At 48.2% G+C, this 16,050-nt stretch overlaps 1 protein-coding gene across 1 annotated transcript in view; it reads right to left on the bottom strand.

The window, feature by feature from the left end:
* Positions 1-16,050, bottom strand: part of PITPNM3 (PITPNM family member 3) — a 144,970-nt gene that overhangs the window by 36,335 nt on the left and 92,585 nt on the right. The window contains exons 4-5 of the mRNA XM_042780494.1: positions 12,851-12,898; positions 12,571-12,628 (exon numbers count right to left, since the gene is read on the bottom strand). Coding sequence (XP_042636428.1) covers positions 12,571-12,628; positions 12,851-12,898 — 106 coding nt within the window. The remainder of the gene's footprint in view (positions 1-12,570; positions 12,629-12,850; positions 12,899-16,050) is intronic.

The following is a 16,050-nucleotide window of genomic DNA, read 5'->3' as shown; positions in this document are numbered from 1 at the left end:
AAAAAAAAAAAAAGAAAGAAAGAAAGAACTAGGTGTGGAACCTTGGGCCTGAGATCTCTGCACTGGACCTACATGGCAGAGAGACAGTAGAGAAACAGTGGTAGTGAGGCAGCAGAACCAAGAGATGGGCTTCAGACAGAGCAGCAGGCTTGCCAGCCCACAGAGCAAGAAAGCGGAGTGCCTTCCAGCAGGAGGCTTGCTGGCAGAGTGGTATGTACTTATCAGCAGAGGTAAAAGAGCTTTGTAACTCTGTAACTCGGGCAGAGGCCAGGCCAAGAGGCCAAGGGCCAAAGGGGGGCATGCCTGAGGGTATGGCCAAGGTGAGGCTGTCCTGATCAATGAATGGCATCCTGAGTTTTTCTGAACCTGAATTGTAACCTGTTATTTCCCAAATAAACCCTATAATTGTGAGTATTGTCTGTGAGTTTGGTGTGGCCATTGTAATGAAATATTGAACCCAGCAGAGAAGTGGAGAGTGCCATGGGAGGGATGATTGGTGTCAGAATTGGTAAAAGGGTTGGAGGGTGGTGGCATGTCTGACTTCTACCTCATAGAAATCAGCCTTGGGCTGTTGATGTTGATCTTGATTCTCTCTCCCTCTCATGAAGTTAGAGGAGGCCAGGACACACCTCCTCCATGCCCTTTTTGCACTCAATCTTTGTCTGTGACTTCACATGGCTTTTTTCCCTCTCTCTCTCTCTCTCTGTGTTCTCTTCTCTTATAAGGATATCAGTCATTGAATTAGGGCAGACTCTAATCCAAGATGACCTTATCTAAGTTAATTACATCTGCAAAGATGTGATTTCCAAATAAGGTCACATTCTGAGGTTCCAGGTGGACAAGCATTTGTAGGGGACATTATCCAATCCAGTACAACAGACAACACAAGCATTTACAATAAAATACTTCTAAATAAATCACAACCACCACAGAAACACCTCGTCTTATTGTGCTTTACTTTATTGCACCCTGCAGATGCATTTTTTACAGATTGAGTTTGTGGCAACCCTGCAGAGAACAAGTCTACCAGCACCAACACCATATGCTCACTTCATGTCTCTATGTCACATCTTGGTCATTCTCACAATATTTCAAACCTTTTCATAATGCTATTGCCCACTTAAAAGACCACAAGATAGTGTAAACATAAACTTTTACATGCACTGGGAAACCAAAAACTTCATGTGACTCACTTAATATTGAGAGTCACTTCATCGCAGTGGTCTGGAAGCAAACCTGCAGTATCTCCGAGGTATGCCTGTACTTTACTAGATGCAAACACTACAAACAAAACAAAACAAGGTCCTGCCCTCAGGGAGCTGACAGGCTAGTGTGGGGATGTAAAAGAGAAAGAAATGCTTGTGGAAAGAAAGAATAAATATGAAACATAATGTGAGTGAATTAAGATCCTATGTTTGGGTTAAAAAACCAACTAGACATCACTTGCCAATTCCTACTCATTGGTTATGGCCAGCATTGTCCCAGGGCTGAAAATGCCAAGATAAATCCAATACAGTATCTACCCTTAAAGATGTAGCAAGCCAACACGGGCACATGATCAAGTCCTAGTCATATGATCAGGATGCAGTCACATGCACTGTCAAGGTTGGGTCACATGACAAAGGCCCAGCTCACTTGCCCATGCGCAGTCACATGACCAAAGACTACAGCTAGCCAAAGGCAGCTGCTCTCAGGCTCTGAGGCTGCATGAACCAGGGCCCATTGTTCAAAATGGTGAGAGGACACCCTTGTTCTGCCCCCTGCAGCTCAGGCCATTTTGAGGGCACATCTGGAGCTTGATAACCCAGTGAGAAGGCTGTGGAAAGTGTCTCAGGAGGTTGAGGGGCCCAAGCCAAAGCAGAGCAGGCTCAGGAAGACATGGCTGTTGCCTACATAGCCCTGCCTTGAAGTGTTTGGATCCAGGGAGGAGAGGGCAGAGCCAGGACAAATGCCGGTTGGGCAGTTTCTGGAGAATCAATTCCAACTAACTTAGGAAATGTTTCTCACAGTTCAAAACTGGCCCACGCTGGCCTGGAAGCAGGGGGTTCACCTTCACTGAGCTTATACAAGCAACTTATGTAACGGGCCACTTAGCAGGGATGCTGGGGAGGAATTATTCATCCCTGGTTGGAGCATCTGGAGGTTGAGGTCCCACCTGTGGCTCCTTAACCTTCCCAGCATCAGAATCCAGCCATATCAGCCTGGATGCATCTGGCCCATGAGGTCAGCATCGTGTTTTCAGACCTCGTCATCCACATCTCACAGAGACGCTATCCCAGACAAAGCCCTGACCCTGGTTGCAGTCTGGGCCCCAAATCCTGCTTCTTCACACATGCTGTTGGCCACCAGGGGGCAAGTGAGTGCAGAGATAGCTCCAAGGAAGTTCATCCCTTGGGGGAACCCAGCTCAGATCAAGAGTGTCGCTATCTTGAATCAGGCCCAGTGAAGGTTCCAGATATACAACAACAAGGAAACCCCTACCCTGGTGAACCTCTCCCAAGATTTGTCTTGAGTTTCTAGTCTTCACACTGTGTCTCAGGTAATCTTCACATTCATCCTGAGAAGTCAGGGGTGCCCTCCTCATTCTACAGATGATAAAACTGAGACTCAGGGTAAGTGACTTCTCTGAGGATGTAAGTGAAGGGATAGTAATCTAAGCACAGGACATTGGGTCAGGGTGCTTTCATCCTGAAGATTCACCCCACAACACAGAGGGAAAATGCCTACCCACCACAGCCCTGCCCCCTCGGGGATCCCTGGTACAGAGGAGGAGGAGGGGCTATTACAAGGAACAAGAGGAAAAAGTACAGTCCCCAGCTTGCTCAAACCTTTGGGCCCTGCCCCTGAGGATGCCCTGTCAATCCTGCCAGGCCTGCTTGGAAGGAATGCCCTACAGGTCCCAGGCAACCGGCACACACACAAAGGAATGCAATCACTCTAGCCCACACGCTCCATATAGTGATCTCCTCAAAATGCACGTGGGTTCTAGAAGGGAATTGGGAACGGCCCTTAAACATATGAAAAGATGCTCAAACTTAGGACCCTGAACAGGAGAAATGCTCATGGAAATTACCCTAAAACATCTTTTTTCGGATTGGCAATGGTGAGAAAGTCCAGCAAATGCTGTGCTGGCCAGGATGTGAGAAAGCAGGCCCTCTCCATTCATTGCTGGAGAGAGTGAGAACCAGTACCACCTTGGAGAAGGACAGTTTGACCACGCCTTTCAAAGCACAAAATGCATACATCCTTGGACCCAGCAAACCCAGCTCCACGTGCAAAACTACATATGGACAATGCTAACCATTGCCACATTGTTTTTAATAGCAAAAGACAGGAAGCAGTCTAATTGTCCATCAATGGGGGACTGGTTAAATTATGCTACAGTGAAATATGACATGTCCTTTATGAAGAGTGATGCATCTCTAGATGTACTGAGATAGTAAGATAATCATGATTCATTATTATCTGAGAAAGCATGGTGCAGAATGGAATGCACCAGATGCTCCCATTTGTGTGGAGAGATAAATATATATATATATTGTTGTTGTTGTTGTTGTTGTTATGTGCTGTCGAGTCGGCCCCGACTCATAGCGACCCCTCCTTGGGTTTCCGAGGCAGTATCACTACGGAAGTAGGATTGCCCAACCTTCCTTCTTAGGAGTGGCTGGTGGGTTTGAACTGTCAGCCTTCTGGTTAGGAGGCAAGTGACTTAGCCACTATGCTACCAGAGCTCCTATATATATATATATGAATTTATATATGAATATTTATGGATGTGTTCTATATATTTGGATCCATATATTTATGGATATATGCATATAGTTCCATATATTTTGATCCATCCATATGGATCCAAAGATTTATGGATATATCCAGAGAATATCTCTGGAATGGTATCTAAGAAACTAATAATAACCATTGCTTCTGGGAATAGGGACTGGGTGAGCTGGGGACAGGAAAGAGAGACATACTGTTCACCTTTTGTTCCTTTTAAATTTTACAGTGTGTTTGTACTACCTATCCAAAAGAGAGATTAAAAATAAGATTTTTTTTCAATGCATGTAGCAGGGTGATTTTTTGAGATACTGATTGATGTATTCTTCCTGCTCTGGCTTCTTTGCCTCTGGGAAGATATGTAGAAGCTTCTTGAGTTTTGTCTCCAAAAGTCCTTTTGTTCCCATGAGGTAAGGATTTGAGGAGACAGATTCCCTTGAGCTGGAAAAAGAGAGATCCTCACCCCACACCCCAGGCCAAGGAGAGGACAGAGACCTAGGCAGGTGCCTTACATCATCGTGGGGAGGATGGAAGACAACTTCCACTGTGCCCTGGGGAGCCTAGACCCAAAGCCAGGAGCTGCAGACCAGGACACAAGGAACCACCAGGCTGGGCCTCGTGGCCCCAGTGCTTACCTGTGTGGACAAAGAGTGCCCTGCACAGGTGCACATGTGCATGTACATACTCCCCACCCATACACACACACACATGCATTCACACAACACACTTACACACACAACACACACACACTATTCCTGCACCAGGGTGTGGAGGAAAACATCTGGGGGCTTTGGGACAATGGCCAGGAGGATGAGGAAAGGAGAAGTCTTCTAGAATCACAAAGGCAGAATCTCTCACCAGCACAGTTGATGGATGTTCAAAGTCAAAATTAAATTGGCTTACAGAAAAAGTAAGAAAAGTGTTATTCCCTCATGTGGGGGACAGTGGGCTGTGCTGCACGATTTCCATTTGTTCCTCCAGACCTACCTTCCACCCTCTCATCTGCTCTGGGCCCTGCACACAGAGGCATCCTTGTCAGTCCCCTTCCGGTGAGGTTTGACCAGTGGAAGGTACCAATAGGAGAATCCAGGAGAGTGAGGCTCCTTCCTTGCCAGGTCACCATAGGTTAGTCCCTCAGCTGAAGGCCACAGCACCTGCCTGGAGCCACTCCATGCAACTATCTTCAAGGGTGGGAATGCCCTCTGGTTATTGCCTGTGCTTGTTGGTTTCCTTAAGGGTTTAAAGAAAACCAAAAAAATAAAATAAAATAAAATAAACACTGCCATCAAGTTGATTCTGACTAATAGCGACCCTCCTATAGGAAAGAGTAGAACTGCCCCATAGGGTTTCCACAGCTGTAAATCTTTACTGAAGCAGATTGCCTCATCTTTCTCGCATGAAGGGGATGGTGGATTTGAACTGCCAGTCTTTTGGTTAGCAGCCGAATGCTGTAACCACTGCACCACCAAAACCAAACTCACCACCGTTGAGTTGAATCTGACACACAGTGACCCCTCCTTGAGTCCCCAGGGTGGTATGTTTATAGAAGTAGATTGCCCAGTCTTCCTTCAGAGGAGTGGCTGGTGGGTTTGAACTGCCAGCTTTCTGGTTAGCAGTCAAATGCCTTGGGCATTACGCCACCAGAGCTCCTACTATACCACCAGAGCTCCTTAAATCCTCATTTACCTGTAGTCCCTTTACTCAACTCTCCTCATATTGCAGATTGCACATGGCTTCCTTTTCTAGCTGGGACCTTGACTGCATCATGACTAGATTCTAACCAGTCTACCAAATCTCATCATAGCATCACACACCACCTCCTTCTCTGGCTTCCCACATCCTGACCAAGACCAGTGTGGTCTGACTCCTGTCCTCCTCCCCTCACCAGCCACACCTCCTACTACTCCCCTTCCTTCTATGAGTTCAGCCACTTCAGCCTCTGCTACAGTGTGGGATCATACCATTTCCCTCTCACCACAGGGTCTTTGCACACCTTGTTCCCTATGTCTGCACCCTTCCTCCCACTGCCTGTGTGCCTCAATACTTCCCAGTGACACTTCACTGTTGCTTCCTTCTGGAGGCCTTCCACTCTTATCTCCCTCCCCCTAAAGAAGCATGACCCCCTGTTTCCTGGGACTAGTCATTATGCTTTTAGTTTTGTGATTATTTGATTACTGTCTTCCCCTCGTCCATCCTCCCTATTGTGAAGTCCTTAAAGATTGGGAGAGAGTCTGCTTTTGCTCTATTTTAACCCCAGAGCCTATCAAGTTGCTGCCACATAAAATATCCTTATTAAATATTTGTTAAACAATGGATGAGTGATCGAATGATACGTTGCCATTGTGCATTCCTACACACAGCAGAAACTGAACACATCCCCAGTAACACACAGACACTACACAGCTAGATTCACATATGGACATTAGCCACACACATATCCTACATGTAAATAAATTCATTGATGTACACACTAACACACACAGACAAATCCACAGGCACACACACACAAGCTTACACACACACACACAACACAAGAACATACTACGCCAAGCATAGACATACACGCACACACGCAAGAAAAGTGCTCCCAAGGCGGACGTCTGCCACCCTGAGCTCATTAAAGTGGCTAAATATAGCCCGTCTGCAGCTGTGCTCAGCAAGCTGCCCACACAGGCCAGGAAAAGACACCAGTTACCAGGCAGAGGAGTGCCATGGGCAGGGGGCTTCTTGCAGCAAGTCTGTGCGGTGGGGTCCTCCTGGGGAGGCCACGGCACTGTGGGTATGCAGAGGGGAGGCCCCTGAAAGGCTGTCCTGTGCATTTAGAGCTTCGCCTTCTGGTCGCAGATGCTAGGGAGCAGGACGAGAGGTCAACATCCCCGTGATGAGGAGGGGTGATGCTGAACATGGCTTTTCATTCTGTTCGTTTGAGACGACCACACAGGTTTGTTTGAAAAATGGTTGTCAGATCAGGTTCACACTGAGCCAAGGACCAGTGCTCAGTCCAGAATCAGGGTTGAGATACAATCCAGGGCTAGAGTCAGGACCCAGCAGGGATAACTCAGGGCTCAGCTGGTGGCTAGGGTAGGGGCTCAGTCTGGCAGGAAGATCGAGGGCCAGCTGGGACCAGGATTGGGTCTTGGTCTAAGGACAAAAGGATGCTTTTCTCCATGTGCAGTTCACTAGGCTGTTTCAGGGTCCCACTGAGCACCCCACTCCAGTGAGAAGGCATGGCCATGGGAAGACCCACCCCACCCCTGGGACAGCCACCTGTTCAGGCCAGACGCCAGCCTGGCCAAGCCATTGACAACCAGCATGAGTTTGGGTCCCATGTTTCAGTTCACTGTTGTACTCCATGTGGGCTGGGCCAAGACTCAGAGGGTCACAACAGGTAAGTGCTCCTGTCACTTGTCTTCCCCCCAGATGAGATGAGGTAGAGGAAACTCCCCCAACTCATGTCTGTGTGGTGGGCTCCTCCTGGAGACATGTACACATCTTGGACTCCAAGGTTTTGGGGAGTTCAGTGGAACTGGCTCTTGAGGAGGAGCCTGTGTGAAGCAAGGGATAATGGGGTAAACTCCCCCAGGTGCCTGAGGTGACCATAGGAGGGAGAAACTTCAGGAAAAAGACCAGGCATGGAAACAAGGTCTGGAGATGGAGGGATGAGAAGAGCTGGGTTTAAGCCTCCTCCTTAGAAAGGTCATTTCCTCCTTCTAAGTCTTCACATTCTCATTGTGAAATGAGTGTGATGACTGCAACCCTTCCCAGCTCCCAGATGGTTATGAAGATCAGACAACAGCCTGGAAAGCTATGGACTGCTGAGAAGGGAAAGAGGGAAGAGAGGGTGGAGCAGTGACAGGCCTCCTGAGAGAGACAGACCTGGACAGGGGTGTGGGAATTGAACCAATGGCTGTACTTTCTGCTTCTTCTATGGTAGACCAGGGAAGTAAAGGGCAGTTTGCTGGGGTCCAAGGGAATCACTGTGGAGAATCCAAGTCCTTCCTACCATCTGCTGTGGAGGAGCTGCCTCTCGCCCTCTGTGCAGATGGATGGAACGCTCAAGCATTCCAGTTAGCCCATGGGAAAACCGTGTTATGAGTCCTCGTGCCCCTCCCAGAAATTGGGGTGGAAAGGAAGGGCAAGAGCTGATGGGAAAAGTGGGCAGGGAGGTAGGGCAGGGGCAAGTTGTACTGTCACTGAAGAGGAATCATGGATGAGTGAGCAAGGGGGTATCAAGAAGGCATGTGTCTCTTGAAAAGGTCTCTCTGACACCTGGAGAAAGGATTGGAGTAGGAGAGACTGGAGGCAGGGAGATTAGGGATGAAGAGGCTGCAATAGTCCAGGAGAAGGAAGATGGCTGTCTCAGCTACCAAAGCATCAGGGGACTGGAGAGAAGTGGATGCCTTTGAGACCTCTGCTGGAGGTAGAATCGATGCTATTCAAGAACTGGTTTCGTTCTGGAGAGTGACGGAGAGGGAGCAGTCTAGAAGGACGCCCAGGTTTCTAGCTTGGGTTTGTGGAAAATGCACCCTTCAGTTGAGAGGGAGGAACAGAAAGAGTGACAAATTGAGTCCATGTACCCAGCACTACATTGGCATGCTGCAAGCACTCTGTAAATGTTTGCTGAGTGAATGGAGCAGAAACAGGAGGAGATGCTGACAAAGGACATCAGAAGACAAAGAAACAAAGAAAAGCAGAGACCCTTGGGAAGTTAGATCTGGAAGGGGCTTCCAACACAGGCAGGACAGGAGACTGGCCACCAATGAGAGCTAAGGCTGCACAGCATGTCAGGCAGGGGACCCCAGGTCTCCTGCACCCCCAGTCCAAGGCCCTCTTTCTCCTCTGCTCCCCACCTCACCCACAGTGGCTCCCCAGGTATCCTCACATCTGTTCAAATCACAAGCACAAGCCAGTGGTGGCAGGCCACCAGGCTGTCTGTCCAACCACAAGATGAGGACTTGGGAGGGGGGGGGAATCCATGCAGAAAGGCCTGCCACCTCATACCTGCACAGGAGCTAAGAGGCCACACTGACCTCTTCCCTGTGCTTACAACCCAAGACACCTGGTGACTCCAACCAGCTCAGGACATTCTCTGGCAACTCAGACTCATGGGGAAACACCTCTGTGATGATGACATTGGAGGCGGCCACAGGATGAGCGGAACACCAAACAGACTGCGCTTTGGGCAATGACAAGATTCACCTCTCATACCTGCAACCAGGTGCCAACACTCGACCAAACTGCCAATAACAAACAAGGACTATTAGCCACTTCCTATGTGCCAGGTAGGAGCTCTGGTGGAGTAGTGCCTAAGACATCTGACTGCTAACCAGAAGGCCAGTGGTTCAAATCCACCAGCCACTCCTCAGAAGAAAGATTGGGCAATCTATTTCCATAGAGATATCGCCTAGGAAACCCAAGGAAGGGCCTCTATGAGTTGGATCCAACTCGATGGCAGTTAATTTGGTTTTTTGTTTTTGATGTGCCAGGTGCAGATCTTGGCACCACACATATATGACCTCTGATGCCCTCAGCCATCCTAGGAAGCAAACATCTTAGTTATCTTTCCACAACAGAGCAAACGAACCTCAGAGACATTAGGCAACTTGTCCAAAGTGTCACAGCGAGTCAACAAAGGCACTGGGCTTCAAAACCAGGCCTGTGTAATTCCAGCGCCCAGATGTCCTAACGCAGTCCCAGGATTTTTTTATTCGTGGCCCAGGACAATACGTACCACCTTACTACTTGTTTTTAGTGAGTTTTCCAAAACCAAGTGGAAACAATAAATACGATAATACACATAGAAGCACACTGTACATGGTAACCAGTTGTCATCAAGTCAGTTCTGACTCATGGCAACAAGTGTGTCAGAGGAGACAACATGTGTGCTCCGTAGGGCTTTCAACAGCTGATTTTTCAGAAGTAGATCAAAGCACCTCGGATTGAACCGCCAACCTTTTAGTCAACGGCCGAGTGCATTAACTGTTTGCACCATAAATGTAAGGCATTGTTATTAATCTTTCAGTCTGTAGGGTCATAAATTATGTTGCTAAATTTGGATTTAAAATTAACAAACAGTCATCAATTGTTCTTGTCATTTTATAAAAAGAAAAAAGTATTTTAATGCGAAAAATTACAAGCTGGATATCAGTATAGAATAAAAGCAATCTTCTCAATTGAATACAATCAGCCTCACAGTGTTGTTATTCTCATTGTGGAAAATGTTGGGCTCGTATTCAGGGAAGGAGAACTAGTGGCACAATGGTTAAGTGCTAAGCTGCTAACTGAAAGGTAAGTGGTTCGAACCCACCCATCTGCTGCACTGGAGAAAGACCTGGCAATCGGCTTCTTTAACGATTAAAAACTCACTGCCATCAAGTCAATTCCAACTCACAGCGACCCCCATTGGGTTTCCAAGGCTGTCATTCTTTATGGAAGCAGACTGCCTAATCTTCTTTCTATGGATCACTGACCTTTTGGTTGCAGCCAAATGTCTTAACCAATAGACCACCAAAACTCCTTTGTTTAATGATTACAACCAAGAAAATCCTATGGGACAGTTCTACTCTGTCACATGGGGTTGCTATGAGTCAGAATCAACTGACAGAACCCAACAGCAACAACACTTGGGGAACACTGGGTGCCTCCGAGCTCCCATTTCAGCTGTACATCTACTATCATTGTGTGCCGTCATGTCAATTCCGACTCATAGCGAAACTGATGGCAGAGTACAACTGTTCCATAAGATTTCCTAGACTGTAATCTTTATGGAAAGAATCTCTGGTGGTGCAGTGGTTAAGTGCTCAGCTGCTCACTGAATGGTCAGCAGTTTGAACCCACCAGTTGCTCCACCAGAGAAAGATGTGACAGTATGCTTCTATAAAAATTACAGCTTTGGAAACCCTATGGGGCAGTTTTACTTGATCATATAGGGTTGTTATGGGTCAAGATCAACTCGACAGCAATGGGTTTGGTTTGGGTTCAGTCTTTATGGGAGCAGATCATCAAGTCTTTTCTCCCATAGAGCTGCTGAATGGGTTCAGACCACCACCCTTTCCATTAGCAGCCAAGTGCTTAAGCATTGCACCTCCAGTGCTCCTTGCATCTACTATCAGTCTTTGCCAAATCAGAATATGCTTAAGGAACTGAATTAGATAACACTTTTCACCAATATAATTCTGATTGAAACAAAAAAGGAAGAAGACTTCATCTCTACTTTGTTGTTGTTGTTGTTGTTGTTGTTGTTGTTGTTATGTGCCGTTGAGTTGGACCCGACTCACAGCGACCCCTCCTTGGGTTTCTGAGGCGGTATCACTACAAAAGGAGATTGCCCAACCTTCCTTCCGAGGAGTCACCTCTACTTAAACACACGTTTTTTCAGCCAGGTCCAGAAGACCTCAAACACCCTATCAATCCAGTTGTGTATGAGGAAAGTTGAGTTGTGGTTTGGCACTGGAGACACAAACCCCATGACCAGGTGGCTATGTTTTTCACTGTGAGGTGCTGCATGGTTTCCTCCTCCTTGAGGCCCAGAGGAGGGCTGTGGTGGTTCAGTGGTGAATTCTCAACTTCCATGGTGGGGACCTGCATTTGATTCCCTACCAATGCGCTTCATGCACAGCTATCACCCGTCAGTAGGGGCTGGAGTGCTGGACAGGTTTCAGCAGAGCTTCTGGACTAAGACAGACTAGGAAGAAAACCTTGCCCTGGCAACCTACTTCAGGCAATCAACCAATGAAAGCCCTGTGGGTTACAAGGGCAACCAATCACAGAGATGGTGCAGGACTGGGCAATGTTTCGTTCAGTTATGTATGGGGTCTTCATGAGTCAGGGGCCAACTCAACATGAGGTAACAACAAGAAGACACACAAATGGAAGAATATGTGCTTATTTCCATTCTCACATTCCTTAGGAAAGTAGTGCCATCCTCCATATTCTAAGGGAGATGGGCCACTAAAGAAACCATCCCCTCCTATTCTCTGCCCCGCCCTTGCCTGGTGTACTTCTGGCCTATGCCTTGGGGGGACAGGCTTGACAGAGACATCCATGCAATGTCTACAAATTGCCATCAAGTGTGAGAAACACAGAGAATGCTCCTTGGGAGGCTGGTGCTCCCACCCAGGACTGGGTCCTGAGCCATGGGAAGGCTTACGTGGCAGGTGCTCCTCCCTCTCAGGACAGTATCTTAGGGATTGAAGAGCTTAGAACAAGGCCTCATGCTTGAGGTGGAGGGTAGAGGACTGAGCCCCCAAAAGCTACAACCGTAGCTCCAAATAGCAGGAGAGAAAAGTAAGAGAAGTTCTGAGCACATGCCTGAGACTTACAGAGTCCTTTCCCTGACCCCAGCCTCAAATGAAACTTAGTACCACCAAGGGCAAAGGCATGTAGCTCAGTCACTGCCCCTCAGGTTCACCCAGAACCTCCAGAGAGGATGGCTTGAGGTTACTATATCAGCAAGTTAATGCATCTTTACCAAGTCCTTCCTGGATCTAGTCCTGTGCTCATTTCCTCAGAAAACATGGCAGAAGGGAATCTGAAGAAGCCTAAAGGAAGACCCGGGAGGCCCTACGACTCAAACACCAAGCCCCCAGCCTTTTCATCACATCCAGCACGGCCTGGAATGAGAAGCTTCTGGCTCCATGGTCACAAACACTTGTGGTTCCTACAAGTGTGTCACCCAAAGGAGAGTGTCTCAAAGACACTGAGGGTTTGTCCCCATTCCATCCTTCTCTCTTTCTGTCCAAATACAAATGACACGCACAATGCTTTCCCTGCCCCCATCTGCTCTGCTGGGCTCACCTCCCCACTCCATCAGCCCCAGGCTCGCACTCTGGCTCTGACACCACACCTGCCAACACTGAGGATTCAAGACCCCAAGTTGCTCAGCTCATGAGACGGAGAGTGACCTGAGACCAGTTGATTGAGCCCCAGGCCCTCTGGTTTTGCCTGGGAACAAAATAGTGACAATCCTACAACCTCCTGGGTTCTGAATGGACAAGAGAGAGAGGGGCTTTGGGTCCAAGGAGATTGGATCCCCCAAGGGGAAGAAAATATTCCAAGGGGATTAGGATTAACTCACGCTGCTTCTCCTGGAGGATGCTGGAGGTGCAGGGCACTGTGCCTTCTCCTGCAGAAAAGAAAAGAACCATGAGTATAGACTCCCTGTGTCATTGTAGACCAAACCCAAAACAACAAACCTACCGTCATTGTGTTCATTCTGACTAATGGCGACCCCATGTGTTACAGAGTGGTACTAAATTCCATAGGGTTATCTTGGCAATGATCTTTATGGAAGCAGATCCTCGGGCCTATCTCCTGGGTGGCTTCAAACTTCCAACCTTTAGGTTAGTAGTCAAGGGCAGTTTGTGCCACCCAGGGAGCCATCACTATTGACCAGACACTGCATTTCTGGAATGGGATATTTCTCCCCCCTTCCTGCCCTACCCTGTGCCTACCATAGACTTCAATCTTAGCCATTTATGAAGGCAAAGTATGGAACCATGATGCCAATGCCTGGGGGAGTCCTGGCCTGCCTCCCCTTCTACTCCAACCTTCTCGCCTCTGCCTTCTTCTCTGGATCCTCTTCTCCCGCCGTAATGAAGCAGCTGCTTCCCAGGTGTTTCCTACTCTGTGCCCTTCTATGAGGGTCAGTGTTGAACATCACGGCCATGCACGTTGTTGTTGTTGTTGTTGTTATGTGCCGTCGAGTCGGCCCCGACTCATAGCGACCCCTCCTTGGGTTTCCGAGGCAGTATCACTACGGAAGTAGGATTGCCCAACCTCACGGCCATGCACATAACCACCAATTTCCATCTGTAGTCCAGTCCTCTCTCCTAAGTTCTTGACACACACATCTCACTTCCTCCCAGACATCTCTGGCTATTTCCCAGGTGCCTCACACTCACCACGACCAAGGTAAATGTGCTGCCACTGCTCTTCTCCCCTGTCTCTTGCCTCCATGGAAGTCACCTCCTTCTTTCCAAGCCTGGGAGTCAACCCTGACACTTTGCTCTTCTTTGTCCCCACATTCAGTAACAAAGTCCCAGGGAGTAGACCTCCTTACTACACCCCTCCTCCATCAGAACATAGACTCCACAATGGCAGGGACCCCTTCATTGTCCCATGGTGTTCTCCCAGGTCTAAAACAGTACTTCTCAGTCAATATTTGTTGAATGAATAATTGAATCCCCCACTACTGCCCAAATACAGAACTCCATCCTTTCTTGTTGGACTATTTGAAATGGCTTCTTTCTTTTCATGAATGCCTTTTTTTCTATAATTATAAAAGTAATTGTTGTTGTTGTTGTTGTTAAGTGCCGTCAAGTCAGACCGACTCATAGTGACCCCTCCTTGGGTTTCCGAGGCAGTATCACTACGGAAGTAGATTGCCCCATGTTCCTTCCAAGGAGTGGCTGGTGGGTTTGAACCACCAGCCTTCTGGTTAGCAGTCAAGTGCCTTAGGCACTACGCTACCAGAGCTGCTGCTTATTGAAAATTTGAAAATGCTAACAAGTCTAAAGAACAAAACAATATTCCTCATGATCCCATCACTAAGAGGAAACTTGATAACATTTTACGTATTTCTTTCTAGTCCTTTCTGTACACTTTTTCGGGGAGGGAGGCTATTGAGAACCAACCCAGGGACCAATCTCTTCCATGAAGACCTCACTTCTTCAGAAGCTTCAATTCTCAGGACCTTCCCTCAAGGGTCAGCTCTGGGTCCCAAGGGCCAGCATAGGACCATACTCAAGGAAGACCAGTTCCCTCCCCAAACCTCCACCCAGAGCAGACAGGTAACCCCAAGATTATTGCAACCTCTGCAACTGAAACTACTGGGTACCTGGAGTGGGCTGGGCAAAGATGCTTGCTCTCAAAGAGTCACCCATCAAATGCACTGTGATGTTACCAGCCCAGGGCAGAACAGCACAGTGGGGTTTGCATGCCTGACCCTGGACCTCCTCTCCTAGGGTAGAGGACAGCAGCTGTCACGGGAGCAGAGAGGAGAAAACTGGGTAGGGCCTGGGGAGCCAGAGGGTAGGGGCAGAGGTGCCCAGAAACCTTCCTGGAAAGGAAGGTGGGGAAGGCAGGACCATTTGTGAGCTGAAGCTCCAAGCCCCTCAGTGCATGCCCCATCGTCCCATTGGACTTCACTTACAAAATACAGATTCAAAGATAAAACTATTCAAAATTCAAGCTTTAAATCCTAAGCCCAGGGCCCTCTGCAGCGCAGGGATCTGTGCAAATCCTGCACTGGTCACAAGTCCTGACCACAACACAAATGCCTCTGGCATTCTCAGACATCCCTCTGTGCCAGACCCTGGTGGGGAGGGAGAGGAGTCTAGTGAGGGATGGACCAGGTCTGACTCATCCTCTCCACGTTCTCTGCCAGGTCCGCAGCAGCTTCTTACCTAGCCAGGGTGCAGGAGACTTCCAATTCGTGTTTAGAAGATGATAAAACCATGCAACGTTTTCACTGTTGTTGTTGTTGTTATGTGCCATCGAGTCATCCCTGACTCATAGCGACCCCTCCTTGGGTTTCCGAGGCAGTATCACTAGAGAAGTAGGATTGCCCAACCTTCCTTCCGAGGAGTGGCTGGTGGGTTTGAACCGCCAGCCTTCTGGTTAGCAGTCAAGTGCCTTAGCCACTATGCTACCAGAGCTCCTAACCAGAAAGCAAATGCAGCTTTCAGCCTGCGCAGGATCTCAAGACACAATGATGCATGGTGGGAAAGTGCAGCAAAGACATAAATCTGGATGCACAAGAGCGCAGAGGTGGGGAGGCACCGGGGGTGAGTGGCTCTGCAACGCTGCCGCACAGGTTTCACGGGGTGTCTTAGCTACCCAGTGCTGCTGTAACAGAAATGCCACAAACGGATAGTTTTGAAGAACAGAAATGCATTTTCCCATAGTTTCCGAGGCTAAATTCAAGGCACCACCAGCTCTAAAGGAAGACTCCCTCTCTGTCCATTCTAGGGGAAAAAATCTTTGTCTCTTTCAGTTTCTGTTTCTTGGTCTCTTGGTGAGCTCCACATGGTATCTGCCTCCCCCAGACTGTGTGTGCCTCTGTGTCTAATCTGCTCTTCATAGCTCAAAAGCAATTAGGTTTAAGACACTCCCTCTGGTGGCATAGTGCCTAAAGCATTTGACTGCTAACCAGAAGGCTGGTGACTCAAACCCACCTTGGAAATACCAACTCAGAAACCCAAGGAGGGGTCGCTGTGAGTTGGATCTGATACGACAGCAGTGAGTTTGGGTTTTTTTTTTTTTTTTTTTGGTACA

This window comes from Orycteropus afer, unplaced genomic scaffold (genome assembly GCF_000298275.1).
Source record: "Orycteropus afer afer isolate SDZICR_OR568_19922 unplaced genomic scaffold, OryAfe1.0 scaffold00042, whole genome shotgun sequence".
Taxonomy (NCBI): Eukaryota; Metazoa; Chordata; class Mammalia; order Tubulidentata; family Orycteropodidae; genus Orycteropus; species Orycteropus afer.
This window is presented reverse-complemented; position numbering and strand designations above follow the sequence as displayed.